Consider the following 14064-nt stretch of genomic DNA (forward strand, 5'->3'; position numbering starts at 1 on the left):
TGTTGCACAAAGCTGAAACTTAGATAATAACAAAACAGTAAGACTTGGAGTAGGTGTAGCAGTTAGTTCTGTACTTAATATTTAAACAGAAGACTAATTTTGTACTTTCTTGCCGTATTACAATTCTATCTTACTGCAGAGAAGTCCTTAGTCTTCTAATAAGGAGATATAGAAATAGATGAACACAACCCTAGAAATGTAAAATCTATGCTAGCAGCAGATGTAGGAAAGCCTGAGAGATACTGTTTACCCCATGCTTCTTGCCCTGCTCCAGGCAGTGAATAAGCTGTTACTAATTGTACCATTATATGACAGCAATATATCTCTTCTGTACTGACCAGGTCATTGGCCAAGTGTTAACACGTCCCTGTTCTTGCGCAGCTGTTCTCCAGAACAGGATATGGGTTCCCAAGGAGCTTGTCCTTTTGTTGCCCTGTAGCATCTCTGTACAAGAGAAAAAGAAGGGATTCTACAGTCTTCGGCATCCTGTGCTAATGTGGAGGGCGACATACAACATTGCCCTTCATGTGCATCTCTTCTCAAGACCATGTAGCAGCACTTCAAAATCAGTCTTTTTATAGAGAGTTCTGCTGCAAAATATGCTTTTTGAAGTTGTTCCTGAGTCTTGTGACCTCCATAGTGATGCAGGCTCATGTAGAGTTAGAGGGAATCTCATCATGTTCCCCTCTAATGAACGATGAACATTAAGTTCCAAGAAGAGTGATTTAAATTTATGATAGTCACTCCATGATCTTCCTGCAAGCCTTGCCTTTGCTTATAACCCTCTGATTCCCATGACCTTGGCTCTCTAAAAAAGTGCTCCTTCTCAGCAGACCTCAGTCCTGTTCTTTCCTGTCATTATCCCAAATGCTCTCAATTCTCTCCATTTTATTACCACATGGTTACGCTTTCCTTTGATGATCCACCCACTAGAATGCTTTGTCATCTTTGAACAGCAGAAGATCATGAGAGGCCCGGGACATGACTTTCCTTCTTTCAGTCATGCCAGCAAAAGGGAAACTAGCTCCCTTATCTCTGTTAATAGAACCTGGGGAGGAGCTCGAGAAAGTCACAAGAGTCACAATATCTGCAATCCCCTTTTCCAAATCTCCTCATATATAGACAGTGAAAGTTTTCAAATATATGTGTGTGTATACCTGTTGGCTATTTTAGTAATGTTTGAACATAGAAACTCGGGTCAAAATCTGTTGGGCTGTCTTGTCCCATGATCACATACAGAATTACTCCTTAAGGTCTGTTTAATAATCAGACCAACAACCTAGTGTCAGACTGTTCAAAACTTTCTGTCATTCTGCCATTCTGCTTCCACTATGCCTCATCTATGATTTTTCAGCAAATCCATGTTTTCTGATGCTTGGTTTCATGCCTTCTTTCAGTTATTTTGATCTCCTCATTATCTGTACTCCTCAAACTCACCTGTTTAATTCCTCTGTCTGTTTGGTAGCACCAAACAAATTGGTAGATATTTTAATTGAAGACAGTCCGTATCTTTGGCAGAAGATGTTACTCAGATCTTCTCCTTGTTATTATTTAGCCAAGTACAGATATTCAGTTCTTTAATAATTTTTTCTACGTCACTCCCTCTGGTCTTTTGGTATTTTTTTATTGTTTCACTTTGAATTCTCTTCACTGGTGAGTTTTCTGTGAGATCTCTGATATCACAAGCAATCTCTGGAAAAGTAGTGTCATTGTATTCCTTTAGAAAATGTCACTTACCTCTTTGTAACACAAGAAACCTGCTCATTTGTTGTACAGGATCTTAGTGGCTGCTCTGGGTATCCTGTTTCTTTGTAAAATGGTGTAATATCTGATTTATGATCCATTGAAAATGTTATATTCTTCTTGGCATTTACTAGCTATGTTCTGGAAAATTTTTTTCCATGGTGTGTTAGCTGGTGATATTCCAGTCTGCATCTGAATACATTTCTTTCCTTCTTAAATCTTGCTAAAATCTTTTGTGTTCTCCATTCTGGTTGGTGTTAGCAATTAATATCTGACAATTAATTACATTTGTTGTAAGCATGCTTTTCCATCCCTTTTTCAGGCCATTGTTGAAGATGCTGGAAAGGACAATTGAAAAATACATTTTTAGTCTTAGAACTAAGAACTCTTATTACTCAGGGTGCATGCAAGGTAAACTTACTCAACTAAACAGAAACACTGCAGCCCTCTTAAGGTCACTCTAGACTGAACAACCACAGTATATTGACTAATGGACAAAGGTTTAATCATATCATGGCTTTTACTCTGTTTTAAATGTGCAAATGTATGTATTCTTCAGCCTTCAAATCAATTTCAAATTAACTGAAGTAAGTTTCTGGCTTCCCAGGGGTCCTCATCCTCCAAATTCTGGATGTAATACTAGGAAATTATGTGGATCTGACAGGAGAATGTTGCCCTCTCAAGAGTTTTCTTCTTGTGCTCTTATCTTTCTCTGGTTGACACTGACTTTCATATTGAGGGAAAACATGGCTATGAAAACTTGAAGCCTGATAGAAATTACATGTTTATGTTGTGAATGTGAATATGGGATTCTGGGGGTGTCATGGGGTTTAATTTAGGCCTTCTCTTGCTATGGAGCTGCATTGCACAACCACGTCTTGCCTTCAGGTTCTGCAGGCTTGGAAACAGGCTTATGCTGAAGAGGGAAGGTGGTAATGGGAGGATGATTCTGAAGGCAGTTCGTAGCATTCCAGTGTGTGTATTTAATGTAAGTAGGAAGTTACAATTTGCTTAACTGCTTGTAGTTTAAGTATCCATTTGGCAGCTGAGGAGAAAGACGCCTCAGCTAGGTACCTTGAGGTATCTTTGTGGATGGGTCTGTGCACAGGTGGTGATCCAGCCAAGAGACCAGTTTTGTAGCAGTGGTTAGCAGGATAAAATCCACTGGGTCCCACCAGCCCAGCGCTCCAGAGGGATCGCCCCCCGTGCCGGGGCTGAGGCCGCTTTGCTCTGGTAGCCTCAGGGGCGGCGGGCGAAGCCCGGAGCCGAGACCCAGCCCTGCGGCTGCCGGCCGTGAGAGCGGCCCCCGGGGGGTCCCGGCGGCGGGCGGAGCCGAACCGAGGGCGCCCGGGGGGCGGTGGGTCCCGCCCGCCCCCTCGCCCCCCCACGCAACCATTGGCCGCCGCCCGGCCCGGCCGCCCCCCGCCGCCCGCCCTTATAGCGGCGGGGCAGCGCTGCCGCTCCCGGAGCCGCCGGGATGCGCGCCGCGCAGAGCTGGGCGCTGCTGGCCCTGCTGCCCCTGGCGCTGCCCGCCCCGCGGCTGCCGCTGCTGCCGCACGGCCCGGAGCGCGGCGACGCGGCGCTGGAGCCCGGAGACGATGCGCGCTCGGCGGCGCTGGAGCTGAGCGCGGCGCTGCGCTTCTACGGCACCGCCGTCCGCTCCCTCTACGTGAGTGTGGGGCCGGGAGGGCGCGGGGCCCCGCTGCGGCTGCCGGAGGGTCGGAAAGGGTGTTGGGGACTCCCCGGGACGCGGGGTTTGTCCCCTGGCTTGGGGTTGGTGCGAGGTGGTGCTTGTTGGGCTTCACTGGCGCTCTGTCGTGTGAGCGCCGCAGGCAGAAGTCGGTCCAAAGAGCTTAATTTTTCCGCTTCTGTTCAGTGAGGTATCAGGCCCTGTTAACTCCCCTCACACACTGTGGCTGTTACTGCTTGTTTGCGATGCACACGGTCAGTGGAGGCAATGGAACAGACAGTAGGAGGGTTAAGAGAATGTAATCGGTTATCCACGGTGAACACCATCCCCGGGCGCTTTCCGTGCTCCCGCGTAGGGTGCATGTCCAGCTAGGGAACGTCCTTGTGGTCTGTGTTTTGTGTGCTTCAGCATGCCAAGTCGCAAAACTGAAACTCTCCTGACCTGTTCGGGACTTGCATCTCTTAGCACTGGGCATGATGCTGTTCTGCTCCTTCATGCCTTGGGCAGCCTGAGATGTTAATTGCTCAAGGGTCTCTTGGGTAGGGGAAAAGCACATCCTGAACAGCTGCAGGCTGAGGGCTGCAGGCAGACCTCATTCACGTTTGTGTGCCTCGTAGCAAAATCTGCAGGCTGGAATAGCGTGTGCGTGTGTTTATAGCTAGTGGAGGACATTTAGTATATAAAGATGGGATTGAAAACACATTGTCTGGAGCAGAGCTGCTCAGAAGTAGTCAGAAAAAAGAAAAAAGTCAGAGGGCAGCACGTCTTCAGAACTCTGCAAGAGTGCTGGCTGTTTTTTCGTTTCCTCTTTTCCCCTGAAGCCTCATCTAGGCTGACAGTTGGAGATGCTATAACTAGCACATTAAGAAAGGTCTTCATAGGGAAGGCTCAGTGTGTTCAGAGTGTTAACCTAATCAGAACAAAACCCTTCTCCCTGTCCAGATAAGCCAATATGCTTTAGCACCATGGGTCTAAGATGCAACTTTGAGGACTAATCTTCATGGAAACACTTGGGAAACTAGACCTTCATGTGGCCACAAGCTTTTCAATGTAGTTCTCATGTGCTAAGAGTCCCTTTTATGGGTATTCACTGAAGATTTAACATGCTTGCATTACACTGAATTATATTAGTGCTGCCACTTGAGTTGTGCTCTGTTTCATTGTCCACACTGCCCCTTCCTAGATAAACCCTGAAATCACATTTGAAATCCAAAATGTTGAGGGATTCAAGTTATGCCTGTGTGGAAAATGAGTGTTGTTAACTGAAGCTGACAGTAAGGATGGAGTACTTGACAAGTAGCAAGTGGAGTTCAGACTTCAATTTGATCCTTACTTAGTTGTCTTGTCTTCCATACTCTGTTTGGTCACTGATTAGCCAACCCAAGTAAAAAAAAAAACTTTCTGAAGCACAGACATATTCTTGAAAGATAGTGGTCTGTGTATCCAGTCACTGAGAGGCAAAGATAACAAATAGCTCATCAGATAAGTGACAGAAAGGGGACAGAGTTTTCAAAGAGCAGTATATTGTTAAAGAACACTAGGTTTCTTTAGTTTAATTATCTTGTTACTTGCCCATGCCATAAAACCGGAACAGTTCAGGTTAGTTTTTATCTGGAAGAGTGCCAATATAGAGGCTATTCCAGAATCACTTTTAGGGCCCTTTCAGCAGGATTACTCAGTACTAAGCTCTATAATGTTATTCCGTAAGCAAAATATACCAAAGTACTGCTAGTTGATAGTAAATATTATCAGACTGATACAAACAAGGTGTGGTGTTGGTAGAAATGCATCATAATCCTTAAAGGAATTTCTGAATCAGATTTTGGGTTGTTGTGATGAAATACTTCAGCTTCACTGGAATAATTAGATAAGGTTATCTTGAATTTTGAGTGCTTGATTTTTGCAAGTTTTGCTTTCAGTAATTTGAAAATTTATGTGAGTTCTCTATTTTTTCCAACAATTGAGAAGCTGAGTTGAGTTAGGTCTGCACATGAGTAAAAAGGAGTTCTGAAGAATAATTGTTTAGTATCAGCTTGCCATAAAATCCCTGGCAACAAAACTTCTTTCATTTCATAGACAGAAGCAAGAGGTTTTATTCACTTTAAGTGGAAACAGACTTTCACACATTGTAATCTTCAAGGTGGTGTTTTCCTGTGCAGGATTTATAACATTGAATCCTGTTACTAACCCATACTCATCTGTTTTAATAGAACACTTTCATTAAGGCTTTTTCAGTTTACACTAGGGCTCACTGATGTGGAAATGTTCAAGATCAAAGATTACTTCCTTTTAGGGAAGAACCAGAGTCCTTCAAGGCAAGCTTGGATCAGTTTGTTAATTTTTACTTTTATTAACTTCCAAAATGAATAGTTGGTCATGTTTATATTAGAAAATTTTACTGCTTTAAGTCAACTGCCCCTTCATTATACAAATAAATTAAATTGTTCTAAAGCTCCTTAGTCAGAAATACTCAAGTCCTCAAAATGTCTAGTAACTGAGCAGGGAAAAACACCACATTTGTTTGAAATTTTAATGTTTGTTATGTCCATGCAGATACACTTTTTCTTTAAATGGAAGTACTTTGTTACTTTGTACTGCCCTCTCCTGACTTGGTTTTTCAGGGTGGACCTGTAACAGAGTGTGTGCGATTTGTTCTGCTACAAACTACAAATGTATGTTAACTATGTGTGTAATCCAGAAGTTTAGCATGCTAAAAATAAATCTGTGTTAGTTCCTGTCAAGTTAAATAGTATTATACCCTAAAAGGAAAGATGTACAGTACAGCTGGTCTTTAGACAACGCCCACCTGAGGCCTTTTTTTTTTCCTGTTTGACAGGAATGATACTTTAATGAAACTTAATATTTACCCTGAATTATTTCTCTTTATTTTGGTGTTCACACTTCAACCTATCTGTGTGACCTTAAAAGGAGCATAGTAAAGTTAAGTGTTCACCATCTTTGTCAATATAAATGTATCGGTAAATCTGAAAACGAGAAACATTTTTTCAGTAATTATAGATGTTCTTTCTCTACACTAACAATCTCTTCACAAAGTGAGCAGTCTGTATATTTATTTTCATTTAATAGCTTGCAAATATTTTCTGGGTGATAAGAGTACTTGCAACCAAATATTCCCTATACATTTTAAACTGCACTGTCTCATTTATAAACTACAAACAAAGGAAAATGAGGTTGCCATTTTTAAATCTCCTGAATAAAATTACTTGTTGCATTTAATTTTTTAGGAAGATAGGAAATGAATAGTCAGAACCATGCCTCTGATAGGTAGGTGAAAAGAGGAATGCCATATTTTAAGTAATTTCTTCTGGTCTCTACTTTGTTCTGTAGTGTTAACTAGTCCTGATTATATTTTATCTTACTGTTATTTTAATCTCTGCCGTAAATGAGGAACCATGCAGCCGCAGAGTCTGCTCATATCAAATCTGATGAAGAGCATGGAATTTGTTTAAAATACTTCCAACACCAGTCATCTGTCACAAGAGGATGTAGAGTGGGAGAGGGGTGCTTTTGTACAAAAAGTGTAAGCAAGGAAAAGGAAGGGAAAAACTTAATTTATTCTAAATTTATTACTTTAAAGGTGAAGTGCATCTCCTTGCTGAAACGTCTTAATGCCTGGCATCTTCCCTTCTGTCTTCCAGTGGTATAGTATAATTGATGGCTTTTAATTTTTAGAGGTTTAGCTTTGCTTTAAAGCAATACAAGACATTTTCTAGTGTACAGATGAAATAGATGTTCTGGGAACCTTTCTGGTCCATGGCTGCCTGCAATTGCAGGGTCTAGAGTGGGGTAACCCATACTTTCTTTTTAGTTCTGTATTCTTAAAATTCATAGTTCACCTTAGGATCTGTGGCCACTGTAAAGTCCCAAATGATTCAAGGAAAAAACACAATATTCAGCTTCTCCTTCCCCTTCCTAACACCACCTGCATTACCATGATATACTACTTATATATCTCGGGTATACTGTTCACACATAAAGCTGACTTCCCTTTTTTTACGTGATCTTAACTTTTTTAGTATTTTTCCCTGTAACAACTAATGAGATTATGTATCTGCAGACAATACCGTCAGCATACATCAAGCCGTTTAAAAGCATATGCTCCTATATACTGTGTGAACTGTTTGCGAAGTTTAGCTAATGGCTCTTGCTAACCATTATATACCAAACTGATTGACCACTAGCCTGTGGCGAGGCACGCACTGACGTCCTGGGTAACCAAAAGAGGAGGGTTCAAGGTATAGGTGTGTACTGTAATTGAAGGGGTGATTTGTAGTATGAGTTCCTGTACTACAGTTTTTCTCATTTGCTATGCATACCAATAGTAATGGTGGTCCAGATTTTAAAAGATGTTGCCAAGATGTTTGTAGTGCAGCCCACAATTTATCTGTGTCTTGAAGAATACGTGTAGTAGTGACCTCCTTGTCTCCAAATATATATGGTAGAAAGGGGGAAGAAAAATTTTGAGATGTTGAGAATGATCAGAAGCAGGGAACAGCTCTTATACAGGGAGTGTGTCAATAGGCTGGGGGTCTTCCTTCTGGAGGAGAAATGACAAAGAGTGAGACACTGGGTAGGATTTGACTGTGTCCCAGTACAAAAACTAGGGGCCATCAAGTGAAGCTGGGAGCCAGACTGAAAACAAACAAGACCTCAGGATATGAGTCACAGATCTGTGGAATTTCTTTGTAAGGGATGTTTGTGGATGCCTAAAGTTTATATATGTTGAAGGGAAGACTTGACAAATATGTGAAGGAGATCCACTGAGAATGAATAAACAGCCAAACCACAGGGAATCCCTTGAACTGAATGTGGTTGGAAGCTGATTGGAGATGTATGTGCACGTCTTTCTCTGGCTCTGCTGAATCCATAATCTAGCAGGTATAGATGGGGACAGGCAACTGGGCTAGAGGCCTTTGAGGTCCAAGTTATGGTGGCCATTCTGACCCTCTTCCAAGCATTCATAAAGATTGTGGAATGTTGTGAACGTCTTGACTGTGTGAAAATATTCAGCAGTAGTTAGGTTCTTCTTGGCTTCACAAGAATCCCCATGAGTGAGATAAACCTATGGGAGATTGCACTTTTAGTTTTATAGCTTGTGGAGCCAGTTTTGGGACCTCTGTCCCTTTCTAAGTCATCTGCATGTGTGGCAGCAGCTCTAGAGTGGTGAATGTGTGGCTGTCTGCAGGTATTCAGATGTGTTCTCTTATCTGGGTAGTCAAAAACGTGGAAATATGTTTGTATGTGTCCAATTTCTACGGTGTCACACACGTCTGGAGGAAGGGCCCGGGATAAAAAGCAGTGTGTGAGCAGCTTATGCACTGCGTTGAAGCCTTATTCCTGTAGTCTTGCTTGCTTCTTCTGTGGCTGTGAAAGTTAGCTTTGGTTTGCCAAAGGGGTTTGGCTGTCACACTTGCATCTGACTCTGTGTGTATGTATGTATGTATTCATTTTATTTTTACTCAGAAGTGGCTGGGCTGTGAGTCATCATCTTACTGACCAGTTAAATCTCCCTGAGCTAGTCTGTACGCATTTTCAGACCAAGAATTTCAGTAATATTTGTTAAAGCTTTTTGGTCTGTTTTGCTTTGATTTCCAAATAATAGAGCTATTTTCCACAGAACTGTGTCAGGGCATTCAACTGTATGGGAATTTGCAGAGTGTGCTGTATATGCTATAGAAATTCTGTCTGTAGCCTCAGGGATAGGAGCTGTGCTCACAGTGTATCTGAAGAGTGAGCAGCAGCTTGTTGCAGTCAAACTTCCACCATCACAGAGAAGTTCCTAGGAGGATGAGTGTAGTGGAATGAACTGAACATTACAGCAGCCCTAGCCAGGCTAAGAGAAATCTGTACGTCTTCTCAGAAGACTTTCACTGAAGTTATTATGATACTTAAGCATGGAGCAGTTTTTGAATGGGAATCTATGTGTAGATAAGTTCTTTGCTCAGAAGTTCTATCAGCTTCTGAGACAGTGTTGCAATAGCAAGGAAGCTCAAAGCATCCTCCTTTGCCCCCATTCCCAGGGGGTTTGCTATGATTTTGATAAAGCTTCTCTGTAGTCCTCTCAGCTTTATACTAGGTAAGAATCTAGGTCACTGGTTAAATGGGGGAGGAACTGTTGCAAATACTTGCTTCATCCTTACTAACCCAAATCAAGCTGTTGTAAAACAGCTCTTCAGGAGACTGAAAAGTAGAAGAGCTTTTGGTCATCTGGAAGGGCTGGTACACAATTCTTGACAGACTCACAGAGGGGCTACGCTGGGTCTTTTGGTGAGAAAGATCTAGAAACTTTTGAAATGTGATGGGTATGTGTATCTTTGTTAGAAGAGGCGATAAATGTCTGAAAGCTAAATAGCGAAAATCTTACCTAGGCAAAAAAAAGTTGGTCTATCCATGAAGCAGACCTCTGGTTTTGAGCAACTGAAATCCCAGGACTCCTGACATAGGATAAAAAAACAAAAGCTTGAAAAGATTCCATTACTTATAAGTACAGGACTGACTTTTTCCTTAATTTGTTTTGGAAATGCAGTGAAAATATTGTGATCTAGAGCACATAGGTGTGGGAGACAGCCATATGAACAGTACCTCTCATAATTTCCATCTTCTTATTAGGTTGCCACTAATGGGATTATTGCAGTGAATGAACCTTCAAGTGAAGAAAAGTATCTTGGTCAATTTCCAGTCAGTTTTGGGGCTATTGCTCCTTTTATGGCTGACCTGGACACAACAGGTGGACGTGGAAATGTGTATTACAGAGAAGATTCATCCTCAGATGTCTTGCAACTTGCATCAGACTATATCAAAAGAGGCTTTCCTGAGACTACTTTTGATCCCAGCAGTGTTGTCATTGTTACCTGGAAGCTCGTGGCTCCTTACCAGGCACCAGGAGAAGATCATGCTTTGGAAGAAAAGGTGAATGTTAATCAGATCTTTAAGGCACTTGAACATGTTCATCTGAAGTGTAACATTGTAACCTGTTGGTTCAAAGGCTTGAGTTCCTTTGTGTTTAAATGAATCCTGTACAGTTAAGAATGTATTTTGTTGTTGAAAAGGCTATGGAGGAATAGGAGTTTACAGAATTTTTACTTTTTATTTTACAGTATTTTATGCATTCAGAGTAAAATGCTTGAATTTACATAGCTGATTTATTTGTATTCCCTGACAACTCTTACTTCAAATGTCAAGTGTGGTCCATTAAGAACTGAAATAATAGAATATCCTGTCCTCCATCTGTGCAATATAATCCAGTTGACTTGCATCTTTTAGCACGCTCTTAAGTCATTTTGACATCAAACTATCTAAAATCTGATAGGTATATGGACTAATAGGAACTTTAAACTGTGAATATGTTTTGGGCAGATGACATTGCATTCCTAAAAAGGTCATGCAAGGATATGGTTTGTAGCTAGTATTGAATAAAGAAGTTAGAGGGTGTTGGTTTTCTTTTTATTACTTGCAAACCATTTTCCCTTTTTAAACTTAGGTACTCTTCTGCGAAGATATGTAGCTTTGTGCACCATAGTTATTCCTGCTGATGAGCCTGCTCACAATACATAAAGTTGATAACATTACCACAACTTAGAAAATCTTACATTGTCAAAGATTAATTTCTGGTGCCTGACCCGACAGAACCATTTTGTTCACAGTGATGATTCTGCACTCTGGTAGTGATGAATAGCTGATGTCTGAGATACTGTCTCAATGGTTCCTACACTACGTAGGAGTGTTCCTACAGGAAAAGACACTTGCAGCAACATGAGATTTGAACTCTTCTTTAAATATACTCTTTACTGAATTTCTCTGTTTAGTCTAGCACATCACACTTTTTATTTTAAGGACATGATACAGCATCCTCTGCACCATACAGAACTTAAAATTGTTATGTTTTAGCTAGCCTCTCTGTCTATTTCCTAGCGGATTTAACTGGCCTTTGATAATGTTTTCTTTTTAATGTTTTTGCATGCTAAAGCTGAAACTGCATTAGAAAAACATAAGCTTGCATAATGTTGATTTATTCTAGGAGGTATATTATGTGTGATGGAAATTCTGATTTTGACTTTGTGTTTAAAAAAATTACTCTGTTTCCTATCTCAAATATTTTTCCATGAGTAAATTGATGTTAATTTTTTTCCACAGAGAAACACATTCCAGGCTGTTTTAGCCTCTTCTGACTCCAGTTCCTATGCTATTTTCCTTTATCCAGAAGATAGTTTGCAGTTCTATAGTACATACACCAAGAATGATGATGGAAAGATTCCTGCTATGGTTGGCTTTAGTCAAGCCTCTACAAACTACTACTTTTGGGAAAAGCCAGGATCCTACAACGTGATTGCTAATGATGAAGACAGCATTAGAAACCTGCACCAGTATGCTTTTTTGTTTGTTTAATCCTTCAAGAAAACTTCAAGGAGTTTCATGATTTTCTTAATTGTAGCATTGCTCAAAGATCCCATTAGCCATTGCATGAGAAATCACAAACTCCACCACTGATAAATATCTACCCTCTTGAGGAATATGAGGACTTCACAGAATCACAGAATCTTAGGGGTTGGAAGGGACCTCAAAAGATCATCTAGTCCAACCCCCCTGCCAGAGCAGGATCACCTAGACCACATCACACAGGAACGTGTCCAGGAAGGTTTTGAATGTCTCCAGTGAAGGAGACTCCACAACCTCTCTGGGCAGCCTGTTCCAGTGCTCTGTCACTCTCACAGTAAAGAATTTTTTTTCTGATGTTTACGTGGAACCTCCTATGTTCCAGTTTGCACTCATTGCCCCTTGTCGTATCACTAAACATCACTGAAAAACATAGACTTTGATCTAATTTGTCAAAAGTCCATAGCTCCATTGTCACTGGTAGGAGCTGCTGTATACTTAGCCCTTCTAAAAATAGGACCACTTAAGACTTCAACTCTTTAAAGTCTATCCTGGGCTGTTTTGGTTATTTTCTTTTGAAAGAAAAAGTAAACAAGAAGGAAAGGGAATTAGTTAGAAAGTTCTAGTAGGTGTTAGCAAAATCTTTGTGGCTCAAATATTTGCTTCTGCTCCCATCACTTTGGAGAGGAGATTGCTAGAAATTCTCAAAAAGAGAGCTCTGGGTGTGGAGAAAGAAATGCTATACAACCTGTCTGGGGTGTCTTATAGCTGAAGATGAGTATGTAGATAAGATAATTTGACAGTTTTGTCCTGATAATTCTCATGAAGCGTAACCTTTTGTGTAGCCTAGAAATAACACACAACTTGTGCTTGATCATTTTAATTTTGCATATGCATCTCTTTGATAGAAGCAGCAATGCTGGGAAGCAGGGTGTCTGGGTGTTCGAGATTGGGAGCTCGTCTGACAGTATTGTGCCTGCCAAGATCAGCAATGTTTTGGAGACTGTAGAGACTGATGAACAAGACCAGGAGATGACTTCAAAACCTTTTATGTCAGACTATGGCTCCACTGAAATAAGACAGCAGCATGTCACCAGTAGCATGGACAGCACAGAAGAGGATCAGCTCCACGTTACGTACAGTGTTCCTCAGCTAGCTACAGAAGACTTTCTGACTTCATACCAAGATGTGACGGGAACACCTTCAACTGATTCTTTTTATAGTCATCAAGATTTCCCAACAGCGAAAGCTCCACCTCGCCAGTTCCACGTCCAGCAGTTCCCCCCACAGCAACCCCAAGTCATAGATGTGGAAGAATTTGATGAAACTGGTATAGGTAAGGTCTTCTGAATAGCTTGGGTCCTTCTAATATATGGATAGGCATGCAAGAAATTGAGCTACTAAAGAAACAATCAATTTCCTTCTCAATACCTTTGTATCTGAAAATCTGGACACATTTAATAAGTTTGTGTAATTTATAGACATAGTTAACTCGGATGTCACCTCAAATTCAGATCTTGCCAGTCTAGTAAACTAGTTACTCAATTGATCTCACAGGAGGGCACATGTACAGTGTGTCTATGGAACCTGAATCCCTCCAAAGGAAAACTTCCTATAAAGATAACTGTATTGCTAAAATTGACACTTCTGTAGTGGGAATGGATTTCCCCATCTTTTTTGCCAAGGGCTGTTATTAAAGGTATGATTTAACTTGAGTAGCTGCATTAAGTGGTTGTTCCTGGTAGGGATTTTAAGATCAGTTCTACAGAAACTTGTTTTTTTTCTTTGACAGATGTGTTACTGATTACAGGTGGTTTACTAATGGTTGGAAATAGTAATTGTTGTAAAAATGCTTGGCTAGGGTTTCATGACCTCAGGTTTTACAAGGGTAGGATTAGCGCTTCTGACTTCTAAGGAAGTGTTTATAGAACATTCAAAACAGTGTGACTGACTGCCCATGTGTTACTTGTTTCTTCAAGCAGATGTGAGAATTTCTATCTCCGTGAAATAATAGGGTAAAACAAGTAGGATTACAGGGTGCATCAGTTGATGTATGGTCCTGGTTACCATGATGCTGTGTTTTGTTCTGAGGCTGGAAAGACTCCTTTTGCTTTGGTTTGGAAACAAGGACAGGTTAAAATTACTAAATGGCTAGTTTTGCCAAGACAGTTGAATTATCTGTAGTAATATTGATCTGCTGAAGTAAATGGAATTAAAAAGTTTTCTAACAAGGAGTC

General features: G+C 41.0%; 1 protein-coding gene across 2 annotated transcripts in view; it reads left to right on the plus strand.

Moving 5' to 3' along the window:
• The first annotated feature begins 3220 nt into the window (after positions 1-3220).
• Positions 3221-14064, plus strand: part of NID1 (nidogen 1) — a 50120-nt gene continuing 39276 nt past the window's right edge. For both annotated transcript variants that reach the window (XM_051614673.1, XM_051614674.1), the window contains exons 1-4: positions 3221-3412; positions 10064-10363; positions 11588-11817; positions 12736-13163. In XM_051614673.1, the coding sequence (XP_051470633.1) occupies positions 3221-3412; positions 10064-10363; positions 11588-11817; positions 12736-13163 (1150 nt within the window). The remainder of the gene's footprint in view (positions 3413-10063; positions 10364-11587; positions 11818-12735; positions 13164-14064) is intronic.

The sequence above is a fragment of the Apus apus genome, chromosome 3 (genome assembly GCF_020740795.1).
Source record: "Apus apus isolate bApuApu2 chromosome 3, bApuApu2.pri.cur, whole genome shotgun sequence".
Lineage (NCBI taxonomy): Eukaryota > Metazoa > Chordata > Aves > Apodiformes > Apodidae > Apus > Apus apus.